This window comes from Nelumbo nucifera, chromosome 1, assembly GCF_055504915.1.
Source record: "Nelumbo nucifera cultivar China Antique chromosome 1, China Antique-T2T, whole genome shotgun sequence".
In the NCBI taxonomy this organism is placed as follows: Eukaryota; Viridiplantae; Streptophyta; class Magnoliopsida; order Proteales; family Nelumbonaceae; genus Nelumbo; species Nelumbo nucifera.
The window spans coordinates 42,240,279-42,259,996 of record NC_142649.1 but is presented as its reverse complement, the minus strand read 5'-3'; the positions used below and the strand labels follow the sequence as shown (position 1 = coordinate 42,259,996).

General features: G+C 42.0%; 1 protein-coding gene across 1 annotated transcript in view; it reads left to right on the top strand.

Annotated features, from left to right (window-relative positions):
- Positions 1-1,314: 1,314 nt before the first annotated feature.
- LOC148803180 (uncharacterized) overlaps positions 1,315-19,718 on the top strand; it is a 44,856-nt gene continuing 26,452 nt past the window's right edge. The window contains exons 1-10 of the mRNA XM_088894341.1: positions 1,315-1,377; positions 1,801-2,046; positions 11,674-11,938; positions 12,089-12,141; positions 12,394-12,507; positions 12,571-12,907; positions 13,142-13,269; positions 13,448-13,865; positions 13,974-14,134; positions 14,313-14,766. Of these exons, the coding sequence (XP_088750467.1) occupies positions 1,315-1,377; positions 1,801-2,046; positions 11,674-11,938; positions 12,089-12,141; positions 12,394-12,507; positions 12,571-12,907; positions 13,142-13,269; positions 13,448-13,865; positions 13,974-14,134; positions 14,313-14,766 (2,239 nt within the window). The remainder of the gene's footprint in view (positions 1,378-1,800; positions 2,047-11,673; positions 11,939-12,088; positions 12,142-12,393; positions 12,508-12,570; positions 12,908-13,141; positions 13,270-13,447; positions 13,866-13,973; positions 14,135-14,312; positions 14,767-19,718) is intronic.

Below are 19,718 nucleotides of genomic sequence, written 5' to 3'. Positions count from 1 at the left end.
GCTATTTTAGTTTAATTGTTTTCACAAAGGTTATTGCTATCATTAATTGATATGGAACGCTATTGTACCCAGTTGGTTAATGATAAGTGTTGATCGAATGCTAGGTTTGGTCAACTAATTCAGGAAAACAAGAGGTTTATTATGGCTATCCTAATAAATCCTAAGGTTAAATTCTTGAATTGCAAGAATGCTGAAGTTTACCTATGATCGATGACCAATTGACTCAATCCGAACCCTTGGATCAGAATTCGGTAAGACTGAATATTCCTTGTTAATTGTTATTTGCTATTTTGCGTTAATTGTTATTTTAGAAATTTAATCATTCGAATTTTCCACTCATTGCGCATTCGGCTAAGAAATTACTAGCTCCCTGTGGGATTTGACCTGGTACCACTGTTACTACAAATTTATTGTAAGGTGGGACTAGCATTAATTTTGAGGGCTTCGACAACCCACCAAAATTTTGGCGCCGTTGCCGGGGAGCTACTTTAATTTCTTAGCTTTGTACCTTCTGTTTGTGTTAACCTCCTTTGTTTTATGACTCGTGCTTCTCACCAAGGTGAACTAGAATATAATCCTGAAATTGAGAAGACCACCTGTCGATTGAGAAAGGAGGCAAAACCAAGGAAGGACCGTACACCTCCAAGGGTGAATTCTGAGATTGATTTGACAACTTGGGACTGACCCATTTTTGAAGAGGAAGAAAGGATGGCTGATAGAGAAAGAAAACTAAGAGAGTTAGCTGCACCAATCATGAATCAGCAACCTTTATGCATAATCTATCCCACTCTTGAGGTAGCTTTTGAACTTAAATTGGGTTTGATTCAATTGCTTCCTGTTTTTCATGGCTTTCCAGGTGAGAACCCTCATAAGCATCTTAAAGAGTTCCATGTCATCTGTTTGAGCATGAAACCATAGGGTATGACTGAGGATCAGGTAAAACTTATAGCTTTTCCTTTTACTTTACGAGATAAAGCAAAGGACTGGTTATATATTCTTCCTCCTGGTTCAATACGTACATGGGATGAGATGAATAGGATGCTTTTAGATAAATATTTCACTGCATCACAAGCTGCAAATATTAGAAAAGAGATTTGTAGGGTAATGCAGTTTAGTGGTGAGACACTATACGAGTATTGGGAAAGGTTTAAACAACTCTATGCTAGCTGTCCACACCACCAAATACCTAAGCAGTTCTTAATCCAATACTTCTACGAAGGACTCCAACCTATGGATAGAAGTATGGTAGATGCAGCTAGTGGAGGAGCCTAGGTTAACAAAACACCTGAGGCGGCTAGGGAAATGATTTCCAATATGGCCGAAAACTCCCAACAATTTGGAGCAAGAACAGATGGTGCTATCAGACGTGTTAATGAGGTAAGACATTCTAATTTGGAAAGTCAAATATCTGATCTAACTGCTTTGGTTCATCAATTGGCTATAGGGCAATTACAAACGACAAGGGTTTGTGGCATATGCTCGATTCCTGGGCAACCTATGGATATGTGCCCATCATTACAAGATGGTTCGATACAACAAGTCAGTGCCGTAGAAGGATTTCCAGGCCAACCTCAATGCAAGTATGATCCCTATTCCAACTATTACAATCCTGGGTGGAGGGATCATCCCAATCTGAGCTACAGAAATCAAGGAGGGCCATAGAGATTCCAGTCCCAAGCTTTCAATAGACAACTTCCAATTCCAACACCTACCCAAGCTCAAAATCAACTCTCGAGTTCAGGTATGTCTTTAGATGAGATAGTTAAGGCTTTAGCGACTAACACTCAAAAATTCCAACAGGAAACAAGGGCCAGCATCCTGAACTTAGGGGACCAAATCAGTCAACTTGCTACTTCTATTAGCAAGTTGGAGACGCAGAACTCTAGAAAGCTACCATCACAGGCGGTAGTCAATCCCAAGGAGAATGCGAGTGCAGTGGTGCTAAGAAGTGGGAAGGAATTACAATCACAGCCTACTTCACCAAGGAAAGAGGATAAAGAGCAAAAAGAAGAGGAGGAACAAGTATCACATGAGAACTCCCATAAGGTAAAACCCGACCCCCCTCTACCTAAGATATCTATGAAGGGTATGGTAGGATCCATCTAATGAACGCCAAAGGTTGCGGAATGGGTGGACGAATTTCAAAAATTTCCTACCTTCCTCCAACTGGGAATCGTATTCCCTAAATTTAGAATACCATATTCAAGGATCTAATTTGAACCATAATCGAACCAGATCTGAACCAAAAGGTAAATGGGAGGATTATACCTGATCTGGAGAAGCAGTATCGCCCAAAGTTGGTGTTCACGCCCAAAGAAGAAACCAAGATCCACTCCTACTAAAGATGACACAGCTGTGGATGGAACGGAACCAGCAGGGTGCGTCCTACACACTGGATCCTTCGCAAGAATCCTCTGGAAACTCGGAACACCGAATCTTCTTCAGTCTTTCTTGCAAGACTGATGTCAAGAACTGATTTCTTGACTTCCTATTGTTGCAAAGATCGAATCTTGCAAGGGTGAATGGCGGCGGCAGGAGGAGAACTCTAGGAATGAAGATGGCTGAACTGCTTTTCTTCTGTCTGGAGTATGAATGAGATCTCATCTCAATTCGCAGGGAGTTTTCCTTTTTCACCAAAACCCTAGTTCGAATTCTGATGTATTTTCTCTTGTTTTTCTCCTCCTTTCTTCTTGATTAAGAAACCTCCTAATTAGGAGTTATCCCAATCCAAATCTGTATTTGGATAGGGGATTATCTTAATCCTATCTGCAGATTAAGTTAGTTTACTCCTGATCTTATCAGGAGGTTACCATATTCAAATCTAATTTGAATTTAGTCTCCTGGAGTGGATAAGGTTAAAGACCCAATCCTTTTACTAACATTAATCTCAGATTCGCTCCATAGATGGGTGATCATATCAGCCCAACTCGAAATGGGCTTTTGGCCCATTAGATGTTCAGTGTTTAACTAATTTCCAATCTACTGCCCAATTGGGCTTCTTCGTATGGTGTGGGACCCAAGTATTGATCTACACACTAGCCACATGGGTTCGGCCCAGCCTTTAATACAAGGCCCAGCCGAATTCACTGAAAGACTCAGTAAACCCCTAAGCCCATCATATGGACCCTATGGGCCCAACACATACATTAAGTGGTCCCTGGGCCAAGCCATCTTATAAAAACCCAGGGACTGTGGGCAGGTGCAAGATTAGCCTATCAGGTACTACCCTAAATGGTCTTACACTTAACCTCTCAGCCCTTAATGATCAAGCACTGCCCGACAAGAGAGGACCTCTCCCTCGATTGCAAGGAACAGTGCCGCACTCTCCACTCACATGGATCCCGGGAATTAAAACCATTTGCAAACAATTCAAAACCGTACATATATATATATATATATTAATTTTGCAAATCAAAATTCCAATGATTGAAATCAATTGCCGGCAGTTTGGTTTCCATCAGGGAGAGTGCATTCCCGATCATTACCCTTTGTCCGACAAAGGGGCTGATCTTGTCACTATGATCACCCACTCAGATGAATTCTCAGACTGTCCCAACATACCCAGGTTTTGATCTCCACCTAAGGATCTCACTGATTGACATATCAAAGACAGCCTGATCCGACACCTAGTGAAATGTCATAATCGAGTCTAGGGGTCAGGTGTAACTTTCAAATTTTGCCCATCTGTCTCCAAGGTCCAAGGCAATACTGGAAATCTGGTCCGGTTCAAGGATTCAAGTAATCCCATACTGTATGTGCCTTGGATCTTACCCTGGTGGCTGAGACAGGCCATCCCAACACTTGGTGGCACACCACTATTAGCCTTGGCAGGATAAACCTCCCCAAACTTATCCAACGGCTGTGATTATTTAAAAGTAACACGAGTCTCTATAAGTGTCCAATTTTAGGTTCTTACACAAATTTAAACCAAACAACATGAATCAAACATGCACTTTATTTATTTCCACTAAATAACAAAAGTATATCAAATCGGATTGAAGCTAAGGGCATACAAAACTGTTTAACAGCTCCCACTTGCACTTAGGTCCAATCTGGTACAAGCCGGAGTCCCATACTTTCCACATGTTTCTCAAACACCTTCTGTGTCAGTGGCCTAGTCAATGGGTCTGCCACATTATCCGCTGATGCTACGTTCTGAATTAGGACGTCCCCTCTACCAACGATCTCCCGCAGTACATGGTACTTTCTCTCGATGTGCTTTGACCTCGAGTGAGCCCAAGGCTCTTTAGCCTGGGCGATCGCTCCATTGTTGTCACACAACAACGGGATGGGTGATGGGCTGGATGGAATCGCTCCCAATTCGTGTATGAATTTCTTCATCCACACGGCTTCCTTGGCAGCTTCACTTGCGGCAATGTACTCGGCCTCAGTTGTGGAGTCTGCAGTGGACCCCTGTTTGCTGCTTTTCCAGCAAACAGCACACGATCCTATCGTGAAAACATACCTAGATGTAGACTTTCTATCATCTGGATCCGACTGGAAATCGGCATCGGTATACCCTAGAACTTGTAGTAAACTACCATCGAATACCAGACAAAACTCTTTTGTCCTTCGAAGGTATTTGAGTATGTTCTTCACAGCAGTCCAATGTTCCTGCCCTGGGTTTGCCTGGAATCTGCTTACCACACTCACCGCTTGAGCAATGTCCGAGCGAGTGCATAGCATGGCATACATGATGCTCCCTACGGCTGAGGCATAGGGAACGTATCTCATGCTCTCAATCTCCTCAGAAGTCTTGGGAGACATCTTCTTGGGGAGAGTGACTCCGTGCCTGTAAGAAACGTTTCTTTTCTTGGAGTTTTCCAATCTGTATCTTTTGACAATTTTGTCAATATAAGCAGCTTGGGATAATCCAATTATCTGCTTCGATCTATCTCTATAGAGTCGAAGACCTAGTATGTATGAAGCCTCTCCAAGATCTTTCATGGAGAACTGCTGTGATAGCCATACCTTGACCGAAGTCAACATTCCTACATCATTCCCAATGAGTAGGATATCGTCCACGTACAACACCAAAAAGGTGATCTTATCCCCACTGGATATCTTGAAAACACAGGGCTCATCCAGATTTTGCTCAAAGTCAAACATTTTGACTGTAGAATCAAATCGGATGTTCCAACTCCTAGAAGCCTGCTTAAGTCCATATATAGATCTATTAAGTTTACATACCATGTGTTCTTGACCAGCAGCAATGAAGCCTTGCGGCTGCTACATGTAGATGTCTTCACTAAGATCTCCATTCAGGAACGCAGTTTTGACATCCATTTGCCAAATCTCATAGTCATGGTACGCTGCTACAGCTAGCAGGATCCTAATGGATTTAAGCATGGCCACGGGCGAAAAGGTTTCCTCATAATCGATGCCTTATTTCTGAGTATACCCTTTCGCCACCAATCGAGCTTTGTAGGTCTCAATCCTGCCATCGGGGCCCTTCTTCCTCTTGTAGATCCATTTGCAACCAATTGCTTTTACCCCGGAGGGCGGATCTACTAGAGTCCAGACTCCATTGGTCTCCATCGAGTCCATCTCAGCTCTCATGGCCTCCACCCACTTCTGGGAGTCTATGTCTAACATAGCTTTCGCGTAAGTCATGGGATCCTCTTCACTAGTCAAGGCTTCCACTAGGTAACTATCCTGGTCATAACCATATCGGACTGGTGGTCTGGATACCCGGGTGGACCATCTAGGTTGGTCATTACTTGGAACTTGTGGGACATCTCCCACTGCTCCTGAGCTCTCCTCATCAAGAACTATTTCCTGACGATGGGTGTCCAGGATGTATTCGGATTCTAAGAATTGGGCGTTTTGACTGCAGAACACTTTCTGCTCACTTGGGTCATAGAATAGATAACCCAACGAATACTTTGGGTAGCCTATAAACAGGCAACGATTGGTTTTAGATTCCAACTTGTCCACACTTGTTCTTTTAACGTGTGCAGGACAACCCCAAATCTTCAAGTGTCTTACACTTGGCTTCCTTCCGGTCCAAAGTTCATATGGTGTTTTCGGAACTGATTTGGTTGGAACCCGATTCAGCACGTAGATAGCAGTCTCTAATGCGTATCCCCAAAAGGATGTGGGTAATTCTGAGCGTACGAGAAATGACCAGACCATGTCCAACAAGGTCCTATTCCTCCTCTCTGAAACACCGTTGAGTTGAGGTGTAGCAGGAGGAGCTAATTGTGACACTATCCCGTTGTCCTTTAAGTAGTCCCTGAATTCATCAGAGAGATACTCGCCACCTCGATCTGATCGAAGGGCCTTAATTTCTCTCCCTAACTGTTTCTCGACTTCCTGTCTGAACTCTTAGAACTTTTCAAAGGATTCAGACTTACGTCTCATTAGGTACACGTAACCATATCGTGAAAATTCATCTGTAAAAGTGATGAAATACATGTGTTGATTCCGTGTCCTAACACTCAGGGGACCACATACATCAGTATGTATTAGGTCAAGTGTGCCTTCAGATCTTTCAGGCTTACCGTCAAATGGCCGCTTAGACATCTTACCTTGAAGGCAAGGTTCACAAGTGGGAAGATTTTCTACGGTTAAAAAATCCAAAGGACCATCCTTTACCAGTCTTGTGATTCGGTCAACACCGATATGGCCAAGTCGGTAATGCCAGAGGCACGTCGGATTTACTATATCACGATTCCTTTTCTTGGGATTTTTGACCGACGTAGTTTCGGTTAAGTTAGTTTCCAGAGAAGGATGTAGAACATAGAGACCGTTCTCCAGTTCCCCACATGCGATGAATTTGTTATTCCGTTTAACAGTAATCATATTACTAAAATAAACAGTATATCCATCAGCACATAGTTTAGAAACAGAAATTAAATTTCTTCTCAAGTTTTGTACATAAAGACAATCTTTAAGCACAAGTACTCCTTCTCTAAAAACTAATTCTACAGTTCCTTTTGCCGCAGCTCCAACACTTGCAGTTGTTCCCAAAAATAGTGTCACTTCACCTTCACTCAATCTTCTACTAACTTTGAATCCCTGTAGTGAGTTACACGCATGAGTTGAAGCCCCAGAGTCAACACACCAAGACACAGAATTAACTAACATATTAGTTTCTATGACACAAGTTTCGATGTTACCTTTCTTAAATTCCAAGTAGGCAGGACAATTCCTCTTTCAGTGGCCGGTCTGCTTGTAGAAGTGACAGACAACAAATGCCTTGTTCTTCTTCTACTTCTTAGGTTTGGCAGCTTTCTTCTGGGGCTTCTTTGCCATTCTCTTTTTCTTGCCCGATTTGTTAGCTTCGGCAAGCATAACCACAGGCTCATCCTTCTTGAGTAGATCCTCGACTCTCTACAACATATTGCTGAGTTCCTGGACGCTGACATTCAGCTTATTCATATTATAGTTCATTGTGAATGCATTGAAGGAAGAGGGCAAAGAATTTAGGATGGCATCCACTTGCGTGCCAAGATCTAGCCTGGATCCAAGAGCTTCTAGTTCATTAATGTATCCCATCATCTGAAGATAATGGTCATGAACTTTCTGCCCTTTGGACATCTGCGCGGTCAAGAACAGTTTCAGGACCTTCTGTCGAGTAGAACGGTTTTGCTCTTCATACATTGTTCTTAGACTATCCAATATGTCCTTGGCTAGTTCGATCTGATCGAACTACCTCTGTATTGAGTTGTCTAATGAGGCAATGACAAAGCAGTGGGCTAGGGAGTTCTTATCCTCCCAATCTTGGTAGTCCCTCCTACGGGCCTCAGAAGCCCTATCACCCAGACGTTCCAGGGTAGGATTTTTCACCACCTTGTCTAACTTTTTGGAAGTTAGGACCAGCATAAGATTTCTGTACCAGTCGGCATAGTTTGGGCCCTTAAGCTTGTTATCGTCTAGCAGCTTTGCAAATTGACCGTTTGCCATTTTCTGATAAAACAGCAAAGATATTAGTCCACAACCTTAGTTTGATTCATGTTACTTACATAGATATGGATTTTAATCTATGTTTCACTCCCATTTGTTCATCTCTAAGATTTCCCTCCTTTCTCAGTGACGGAGACGACGTAATGTCTCTGGAAATGTAGGAAATCACATGGGGTGCGTGAAGCCAATTGTTTCAGCTGCATAACCCCACCACCTTTCTGTGACGGATCATATCCACTCATCAAATGAGTTTCCCTTTTTTTTGTCCTCTGTCAGACAAGGTTCAGAGCCATTTTCAGGTAAACCTTTCTGTCCAGTGAGTGCTTACCCATCATATTCAGGTTACGCCAAGGTACCGTGAGAGAGTTCCCATTTTCTGGTGAAGCCCCTCGCACATCGGTCTATGATGCCCCTATCATCTTATGAAACACTCTGACAGATCCAACAACAAATGGATAACCCAATTTTATGGTGCGTTTCCTCATTACTGAAGGACCCATCATTGTGCTAATGATGGAAGGCCTTTAGAGAGTCCATCACATGGATCTCCCTATCGCATGCATTCATATTTGCTGGAGGGAACAAAATTACGCCCTAGTTCTAATTTAGGTCAAACTAGAATGGTTCCCACTGACTTTCATAAAGTCAGATTTCTGGTGGGCCTTAATCGGCTAGGGGTTCCGTACGCATCCCTTTTCAGGGTTGTGGGGGCCCACCAAACAAAGAGGGGTCATCTAATGACCTTAAAGGACACGATGGCAATGATGTGCATTCAGCCATGGTGTGCGCAAGAGCCACTAACGAGTCTTCATGGGCCAAGTGCTTATGGCTCATGGTCGCAGCACATCAAACATCCAAACATCACATGTAAAGGAGGAATTGATCCAATCAATTAACTGCTGTAAAGCCCATCGAATAGCCCATTTAAAACTAAATCATTAACAATTAATGTCTACTAGGTGTATGGGCAGAATCGTAGTTAGCAGTTCGGCCCATACAGCTTATCTCACAATAATGGGCTTTTGCAGTTTTAACCCTTTAAAACTGGGCTTTACAGGTGGGCCGAATTAATCCCTGTTATTGAACATCAGATTTGGAACAGTAAGTGTGAGAAATATGGACTGAAAAACAGTCCCCTTTGAAACCCAGATTCGGTCCAAACAGTTTTGGTCCAATCTGGTCCAAAAAGGTCCAAAACTGATTTTCAATTCAAGAATTAATTCATGAAAGATCTGAAATTAATAACCTTGAATTTTAAACAAACACAAATCAATTGTGGACTGTTCGCACCACCTGCAAAATAGAGGTTAATCACCAATGTTGCAGTTTCACAAACTGCAAATCGCAGGAAGCGATTTCTCCATCTGCAAATCTCCAGCTCCGCCATCTTCTTCCTTCTTCTTTAATCAAGAAAATAAATAACAGAAATCCTATTTCTATTAATTAATTACATTCTTGATCAAATCCTATACATTCAGTCTAGAAAATAAAAAAAAAAATTATTTACAGACTGAATTGAATGAAATAAATAAATAGAAAGGAAAATGGGTGCGCAGACCATCTGCGCCAAATCTGCACTACGATCTCCAGGTTCGAACAGTCCATTAAATCAAAATAAATAAAGAACAATTCTAAATAAATTTTGGATTTAACAAAAATTAATTTCAGATCAATCGCCCTTAACAAGAAACAGTTTCTTGAAATAAAGAAAACAATCTGCGCAAATCTTGAAAGAACAACTTCTATCCATCTGCGCAGGGTCAGATCTGATTTTCTTTTGGTTCAAGATTCGAACCTGTGGCTCTAATACCACTGAAGGGAATGGTAGGATCCATCTAATGGATGCCAAAAAGGTTGCGGAATGGGTGGCCGAATTTCAAAAATTTCCTACCTTCCTCCAACTGGGAATCGTATTCCCTAAATTTAGAATACCATATTCAAGGATCTAATTTGAACCATAATCGAACCAGATCTGAACCAAAAGGTAAATGGGAGGATTATACCTGATCTGGAGAAGCAGTATCTCCCAAAGTTGGTGTTCACGCCCAAAGAAGAAACCAAGATCCGCTACTGCTGAAGATGACACAGTTGTGGATGGAACGGAACCAATAGGGTGCGTCCTACACACTGGATCCTTCGCAAAAATCCCCTGGAAACTCTGGACACCGAATCTTCTTCAGTCTTTCTTGCAAGACTGATGTCAAGAACTGATTTCTTGACTACCTATTGTTGCAAAGATCGAATCTTGCAAGGGTGAATGGCGGCGGCAGGAGGAGAACTCCAGGGACGAAGATGGCTGAACTGCTTTTCTTCTGTCTGGAGAATGAATGAGATCTCATCTCAATTCGTAGGGAGTTTTCCTTTTTCACCAAAACCCTAGTTCGAATTCTGATGTATTTTCTCTTGTTTTTCTCCTCCTTTCTTCTTGATTAAGAAACCTCCTAATTAGGAGTTATCCCAATCCAAATCTATTTTTGGATAGGGGATTATCTTAATCCTATCTGCAGATTAAGTTAGTTTACTGCTGATCTTATCAGGAGGTTACCAGATTCAAATCTAATTTGAATTTGGTCTCCTGGAGTGGATAAGGTTAAAGGCCCAATCCTTTTACTAACATTAATCTCAGATTCGCCCCATAGATGGGTGATCATATCAGCCCAGCTCGAAATGGCCTTTTGGCCCATTAGATGTTCAGTGTTTAACTAATTTCCAATCTGCTGCCCAGTTGGGCTTCTTTGTATGGCGTGGGACCCAAGCATTGATCTACACACCAGCCACATGGGTTCGGCCCAGCCTTTAATACAAGGCCCAGCCGAATTCACTGAAAGACTCAGTAAACCCCTGAGCCCATCATATGGACCCTATGGGCCCAACACTTACATTAAGTGGTCCCTGGGCCAAGCCATCTTATAAAAACCTAGGGACTGTGGGTAGGTGCAAGATTAGCTCATCAGGTACTACCCTAAATGGTCTTACACTTAACCTCTCAGCCCTTAATGATCAAGCACTGCCCGACAAGAGAGGACCTCTCCCTCGGCTGCAAGGAACAGTGCCGCACTCTCCACTCACATGGATCCCAGGAATTAAAACCATTTGCAAACAATTTGAAACCGTACATATATATATATAAATATATTAATTTTGCAAAACAAAATTCCAACGATTGAAATCAATTGCCGGCAGTTTGGTTTCCATCAGGGAGAGTGCATTCCCAATCATTACCCTTTGTCCGACAAAGGGGCTGATCCTATCACTATGATCACCCACTCAGATGAATTCTCAGATTGTCCCAACATACCCAGGTTTTGATCCCCATCTAAGGATCTCACTGATTGGCATATCAAAGACAGCCCGATCCGACACCAAGTGAAATGTCATAATCGAGTCTAGGGGTCAGGTGTAACTTTCCAATTTTGCCCATCTGTCTCCAAGGTCTAGGGCAATACTGGAAATCTGGTCTGGTTCAAGGATTCAAGTAATCCCATACTATATGTGCCTTGGGTCTTACCCTGGTGGCTGAGACAGGCCATCCCAACACTTGGTGGCACACCAGTATCAGCCTTGGCAGGATAAACCTCCCTAGACTTATCCAATGGCTGTGATTATTTAAAACTAACACGAGTCTCTATAAGTGTCCAGCTTTAGGGTCTTACACAGAATTAAACCAAACAACATGAATCAAACATGCACTTTATTTATTTCCCCTAAATAATAAAAGTACATCAAATTGGATTGAAGCTAAGGGCATACAAAACTGTCTTACAGTCTAATGCCATTGTGCCACCATTTCCTAGTAGGTTGGAAAAATCTAAGAAAGAAGAGTACGAGCAAGAAACCTTGGAGACCTTTAGGAAGGTGGAAATAAATATTCCCTTGTTAGATGCCATCAAACAAATCCCCAAATATGCAAAATTTCTGAAGGAGTTGTGCACTAACAAAAGGAAGCTGAGAGGAGATGAGAAGGTAAAGGTTGGGGAGAACGTGTCAGATGTCATCAAGAGGACCCTGCTGGAAAAGCGTGCTGATCAAGGTATATTTACTTTACCTTGCGTGATTGGCAATAAAAGAATTGAGTGTGTCATGCTAGATTTAGGTGCATCCATCATTGTCATGCCATACTCAATTTATTGTGCTTTGAATTTAGGTCCATTGAAACAAACTGGGGTTGTCATCTAGTTAGTTGACCGTTCTAACGCTTACCCTGAAGGGATTGTTGAAGATGTTTTGGTGCAGGTTAATGACCTTATATTTCCAGCCGACTTTTACATCTTGAAGATGGAGGAAGATACTACCACAAGTTCAGCTCCACTTCTATTAAGCGGACCGTTTATGAAAATGGCCAAAACCAAAATAGATGTGGATGAGGGCACCCTCTCCGTCGAGTTTGACGGCGAGATTGTTAAATTTAATATTTTCAAAGCAATGAAGTACCCCAATGAATGTCATTCGATTTGTTCAGTTGACATTGTTGACTCAATTGTGTAGGAAATTTTTGGGGAAGAGGATATGAATGAGGAGCTCGAATTAAGTGCACAATTGGATATGAAGGAAGAGCTAGATTTATCCTGTGAAGCTTCAGAACCGATATTAGAACAAAAGGTAACAAATTTTAATATTCCATCATCATTTTCTCAAAAGAAATTGTTGCCTTCTGTTTTGCAGGCTCCGAAGTTAGAACTGAAGACCTTGCCAGATCACCTTAAATATGCCTACTTGGGTGACAAAGAAACATTGCCAATGATCATTGCAAAAGGGTTGACTGATGATCAAGAGGCACGGCTCATCGAGGTTCTGAAAGAGCACAAGGCGGCGATTGGCTGGACCTTAGCCAATATAAAAGGAGTCAGCCCCTCAATCTGCATGCACAAAATTCTTTTGGAAGATGGTGCCAAGCCAGTCAGAGAATTACAAAGGAAGCTCAACCCGGCAATGAAAGAAGTGGAAAAGAAAGAAGTGCTTAAGTTACTAGATGAAGGGATAATCTATCCAATTTCGGACAGTAAGTGGGTGAGTTCAATACATGTTGTACCCAAGAAAACTAGGATCACTATGGTAAGAAATCAAAATAACAAACTAGTCCCAATGAGGGTACAAAATGGCTAGCATATGGTGATTGACTTTCAGAAACTTAATTTAGCCACTAGAAAAGACCATTTCCCCTTGCCCTTCATAAATCAAATGTTAGAAAGGTTAGTCGGCAAGGCATTCTTTTGTTTTCTCGATGGATTTTCAGGTTATTATCAAATTGTTATTGCTCAAGAGGACCAAGTGAAAATGACTTTTACTTGCCCATTTGGCACTTTCGCCTGCCTACAGACGGATGCCTTTTGGTCTGTGCAACGCTCCAGGTACTTTTCAAAGGTGCATGATTAGTATATTTTCTAACTTTATTGAGAAGTGCATTGAAGTGTTCATGGATGATTTTACTGTCTATGGTGATTCATTTGATGATTGTTTAGATAATTTGAGTAAAATTCTGGATAGATGTATTGAAACTAATTTGGTTTTGAATTATGAAAAATGCCACTTTATGGTAAAGGAAGGCATTGTGTTGGGACATGTTATCTTTGCAAGAGGCATAGAGGTCGATAAGGCAAAGGTTGATTTAATTGTGAGCTTACCTTACCCTACAAAGGTTAGGGAAGTGCGTGCTTTTCTTGGACATGCTGGTTTTTATCATAGGTTTGTCAAGGACTTTTCAAAGATTGCCCTACCATTGTCCAAATTGCTTCAAAAAGATGTGCGTTTCAACTTTGGGGATGAATGCAAGGAAGCATTTGATAAGCTCAAGAATTTGCTGATGATTTTAACCGTTATTCAACCACCAGACTGGAACTTGCCCTTCGAAATCATGAGCGATGCAAGCAACTATGCGGTAGGAGCTGTTCTAGGTCAACGGATTGATGGGAAGAGTCATGTCATTTACTATACTTCGAGGACGCTGAATGCTGCACAATGCAACTACCCAACCACCGAAAAGGAGCTATTAGCAATTGTTTTTGCTTTAGACAAATTTTGATCATATTTTCTTGGCTCTAAAGTGGTTGTGTTTTCTAATCATGCAGCTTTGAAATACTTATTGGCGAAAAAGGAGTCAAAGTCGAGGCTGATAAGGCAAATACTTTTGCTCCAAGAGCTTGATTTAGAAATCAAGGATCAAAGGGGAGCTGAAAATTCGGTGGTGGACCATCTAAGCAGGTTGGTAAAAGATGGATACTTTTCAAAGGTGCATGATTAGTATATTTTTTGACTTTATTGAGAAGTGTATTGAAGTGTTCATGGATGATTTTACTATCTATGGTGATTCGTTTGATGATTGTTTAGATAATTTGAGTTAAATTCTGGCTAGATGTGTTGAAACTAATTTGGTTTTGAATTATGAAAAATGCCACTTTATGGTAAAGGAAGGCATTGTGTTGGGACATGTTATCTCTGCAAGAGGCATAGAGGTCGATAAGGCAAAGGTTGATTTAATTGTGAGCTTACCTTACCCGACAAATATTAGGAAAGTGTGTGCTTTTCTTGGACATGCAGGTTTTTATCGTAGGTTTGTTAAGGACTTTCCAAAGATTGCCCTGCCATTATCCAAATTGCTTCAAAAAGATGTGCCTTTCGACTTTGGGGATGAATGCAAGGAAGCATTTGGTAAACTCAAGAATTTGCTGACGATTGCACCCGTTATTCAACCACTGGACTGGAACTTGCCCTTTGAAATCATGAGCAATGCAAGCAACTATGTGGTAGGAGCTGTTCTAGGTCAACAGATTGATGGGAAGAGTCATGTCATTTACTATGCTTCGAGAACACTGAATGCTGCACAATGCAACTACACAACCACCGAAAAGGAGCTAAGCAATTGTTTTTGCTTTAGATAAATTTCGATCATATTTGCTTAGCTCTAAAGTGATTTTGTTTTCTGTGAAAGGATGAGAGATCCACCATATGGATGCCCGAAGATTGCGGAATTAGGGGCGAATTTCAAAAATTTTTCTCTCCCTTCAACTGGGAATCGCATTCCCTATTTAGAAAATCATATTTTCAAGGATCATTCTTGAACCTTAAACTGAACCAGATCGGAACCAAAAGGAGTAGGGGAGGATTATACCTAATACGGAGAAATAATATCCCCCAATGAAGGTGTTCACGCCCAAAGAAGGATCCAAACACTGCTCCAACTGAAGATGGCGCAGTGCAGGATGGAGCAGAATCAGTAGTGTTATTCTCAAAGAACTCTGTCCTTCGCAAGAAACAATAGGATGGCACAAGAGCACAGATTCCTATCAATTCTTTTTCAAAGAACTAATGTCAAGATCGAATCTTGACTTCTCCCACAGCTGGAGATCGAATTGACAAACAGGGCGGCAAGAACAGGGAGGCGGCAAGAGAGTATTCGCAGGGTGCAGAATTCTTTCTTCTTGTGATTTCAGCATAGAAGAAAAAACTGATTGGATGTCTCCTAAAGGCTGCCGCCCCCTCCTTCTTTTGTTAATCTAAAGGATCAGCTCCTAATCCCATTAGGAGTTGCTTATCCAAATCATATTTGGATCAGCCTTCTTTTCAGGTGATAAGGATAAACCCTTATCTTATCTGCAGATTAGATTAGCTTTCTCCTAATCTCATTAGGAGGTTTCTAGATCTGAATCACATTCAGATCTGGACTCTATGGGTGGATAGGGTCAAGACCCTATCCTATCTGCTAATCTATCTCAGAATTTGCCCCATTATTAACTAATAAAATAGCCCAATTCAAAATGGGCTTTAGGCCCATTTAAGCTTATGTGCTCTCTTAACCTTCCTAACTACTGCCCAGTTAGGCTTCCTTGTATGGCGTGAGAACCAAGCATTGATCTACACATCAGCCACATGGGTTCGGCCCAGCCTTTGGTACAAGGCCTGGCCAAATACACTGTTAAAGACAGTGCACCCCCTAAAACCCATCAAATGGGCTCTATGGACCCAACACTTACCCTAAGTGGTCCCTGGGCCAAGCCACCTTGTAACACCCAGGGACTGTGGGCAGATGCAAGATTAGCCCATTAGGTATTATCCTCAATGGTCTTACACTTAACCTCTCAGCCCATAATGATCATACACTGCTTGACAAGAGAGGACCTCTCCCTCGGCTGCAAGGAACAGTGTTGCACTCTCTACTTATATGGATCCCGAGAATTAAACCTTCTTAAAAACATTTTAGAAACCATAGTATATATACTTTTATATCTCATATAATATATTTTGCAAAAACAAATCTCAACGATTGAAATCGGTTGCCGGCAGTCTTGGTTTCCATCAGTGAGAGTGCATCCCCGATCATTACCTTTGTCCGATAAAAGGGCTGATCCTATCACTATGATCACCGACTCAGATGAATTCTCAGACAGTCCCAACATACCCAGGTTTTGACCCCCGCTAAGGATCTCACTGATTGGTATATCAAAGACATCCCAATCCGACACCTAGTGTAGTAACATAATCGAGTCTAGGGGTCGGGTGAAACTTTCCAGTTTTGCCCATCAATCTCCAAGGTCCAGGGCAATACTGAAAATATGGTCCAGTTCAAAGATTCAATTAATTCTACACTGTATGTGCCTAGGGTCTCACCCTAGTAGCTGAGACAGGCCACCCCAACCGACTTGGTGGCACCGTAGTGTCACCCTTGTCAGGATAGATCTCCCCAGACCGACCCACTAGCTGTGAACATTCTAAACTAATACGAGTCTCATTAAGTGTCCAGTTTATGGGTATTACACAGAAACATACCAAGGGAACATGAATCAAATATGCACTTTTATTCATTTACAATAAACTCATAAAGTACATCATTCTGATTGAAGCTAAGGGCATACAAAACTATCTAACAGCTTCCACTTGCACTTAGGTCCAATCAGGTACTAGCCGGAGTCCCATGCTTTCCACGTGTTTCTCAAACACTTTCTGTGATAGTGGCTTTGTCAATGGGTCTGCTACATTTTCCGCTAATGCTACCTCTTAACATCAACCTCCTGTTGTCACACAACAATGAACACTTTCATTCATAAGGCAGCCTCACTTACGGCAATGTGTTCGGCTTTGGTTCAGGACTTTTAATTTGCTACTTAGGACCCCTGTTTGCTGACATTCAGGAAACAACACACGATCCCATCATGAAAATATATCCAGATGTAAACTTTCTATCACCTGGATCTGACTGGAAATCGGCATCTGTATACCCTTGGATCTGTAGTGAGCTACCGTCGAATACTAGACAAAACTCTTTTGTCCTCTGAAGGTACTTCAATATGTTTTTCACAGCAGTCCAGTGCTACTGCCCTGGGTTGGCCTGAAATCTGCTTACAACACTCACTGCCTGAGCAATGTCAGCACGAGTGCAAAGCATGGCATACATGATGCTCCCTATGGCAGAGGCATAGGGAATGCCTTTCATGCCATTAATCTTCTCAGATGTCTTGGGAGACATCTTCTTGGAGAGAGTGACTCCGTGCCCGAAAGGAACATTTCCTTTCTTGGAGTTTTCCATGCTGTATCTTTTGACTATTTTGTCAATGTAAGCAGATTGGGATAATCCTATTATCCGCTTCAATCTATCTCTATAGAGTCGAAGACCCAGTATATAGGAGGCTTCTCCAAGATCTTTGATGGAGAATTGCTGTGATAGCTATACTTTCATCATAGTTAACATTCCTACATCATTCCCAATGAGTAGAATGCCATCTACATACAGAACCAAGAAGGTAACCTTATCTCCACTATACTTCCTGTAGACACAGGGTTCATCCGGATTCTACTCGAAGTCAAACGATTTGACAGCAGAGTTAAAACGGATGTTCCAACTTCTAGAAGCTTGCTTAAGTCCATAAATGGATCTGTTAAGTTTACATACCATGTTTTCCTGTCCTGCAGCAATGAAGCTTTGCGGCTGCTGCATATAGATATCTTTAGCAAGATCTCCATTCAGGAATGCAGTTTTGACATTCATTTGCCAAATCTCATAATTATGGTATGCTGCCACAACTAGCAGGATCCTAATGGATTTAAGCATGGCCACAAGCGAAAAGGTTTCCTCATAATCGATGCCCTCTTTCTGAGTGTACCCTTTCGCCACTAGACAAGCTTTGAAGGTCTCAACCTTACAATCGGGGCCCTTCTTCCTTTTGTAAATCCATTTGCAACCGATTGCTTTTACCCCAGAGGGCGGATCTACTAGAGTCCAGACTCCATTGGTCTCCATTGAGTCCATCTCTGCTCTCATGGCCTCCACCCACTTCTGGGAATCTATGTCCAACATAGCTTCCGCGTAAGTCACGGGATCCTCCTCACTAGTCAAGGTTTCCACCAGGTAACTATCCTGGTCATAACCATAACGGACTGATGGCCTGGATACCCGAGTGGATCTTCTAGGTTGGTCACTACCTGGAACTTGTGGGACATCTCCCACTACTCCTGAGCTCTCCTCATCAAGAACAATTTCCTGACGATGGGTGTCCAGAATGTAATTGATTTCCAAGAATTGCGCATTTCGATTGCAGAACACTTTCTGCTCACTTGGGTCATAGAATAGGTAACCTACAAAGCCTTTTGGGTAGCCTACAAATAGGCAACGACTAGTCTTGGATTCCAACTTGTCTGCACTCGTTCTTATAACGTGTGCTGGACAACCCCAAATCTTTAAGTGTCTGACACTTGGTTTCTTTCCGGTCCAAAGTTCATATGGAGTATTCGGAACCGATTTGGTTGGAACCCGATTCAGCACATAAATCGCAGTCTCTAATGTGTAACCCCAAAAGGATGTGGGTAACTCTGAGTGTATGAGAAGCGACCGGACCATATCCAATAAGGTCCTATTCCTCCTCTCTGAAACACCGTTAAGTTGTGGTGTAGCAGGAGGAGATAATTGTGATACTATCCCATTGTCCTTTAAGTAGTCCCTGAATTCGTCAGAGAGATACTCGCCACCTCGATCTGATCGAAGGGCTTTAATTTCTCTCCCTAACTGTTTCTTGACCTCTTGTCTAAACTCTTTGAAGTTTTCAAAGGATTCAGACTTGTGTCTCATTAGGTACACGTAACCATATCGTGAAAAATCATCTATGAAGGTGATGAAATACACGTGTTGATTCCGCGTCCTAACACTCAGGGGACCACATACATCAGTATGTATTAGGTTAAGTGTGCCTGTACATCTTTCAGGCTTATAGTTCAATGGCCGTTTCGTCATCTTGCCTTGTAGGCAAGGCTCACAGGTGGGAAGATCTTCTACAGTTAGAAAATCCAAAGGACTATCCTTTACCAACCTTGTGATTCGGTCAACACCGATGTGGCCAAGTCGGTAATGCCATAGAATCGTGGGATTAACTGTATCACGGGCTCTCTTCTTGGGGATTTCATCCGACGTAGTTTCGGTTATGTTAGGTTCTAAAGAAGGATTTAGAACATAGAGACCGTTCTCTAGTTCCCCGTATGCAATGAATCTGTTGTTTCTTTTAATAGTAATTGTACTACTAAAGAAGACAGAATAACCATCTGCACACAGTTTTGAAACAGAAATCAAATTTCTCCTTAAATTTTGCACATAAAGACAATCTTTCAGTACAATTGTTCCTTCTCTAAAAAATAACTCTACGGTTCCTATGGTCGCGGCTGCAACAGTTGCATTAGTCCTCAAGTAGAGTGTGACTTCTCCTTCACTCAGCCTTCTGCTTACCTTGAACCCCTGCAGTGAGTTACACGCATGAGTTGAGGCCCCGGAGTCAATTCACCAGGACACAGAAGCTACCAATAAATTGGTTTCTATAACACATGTTTCGAAGTTA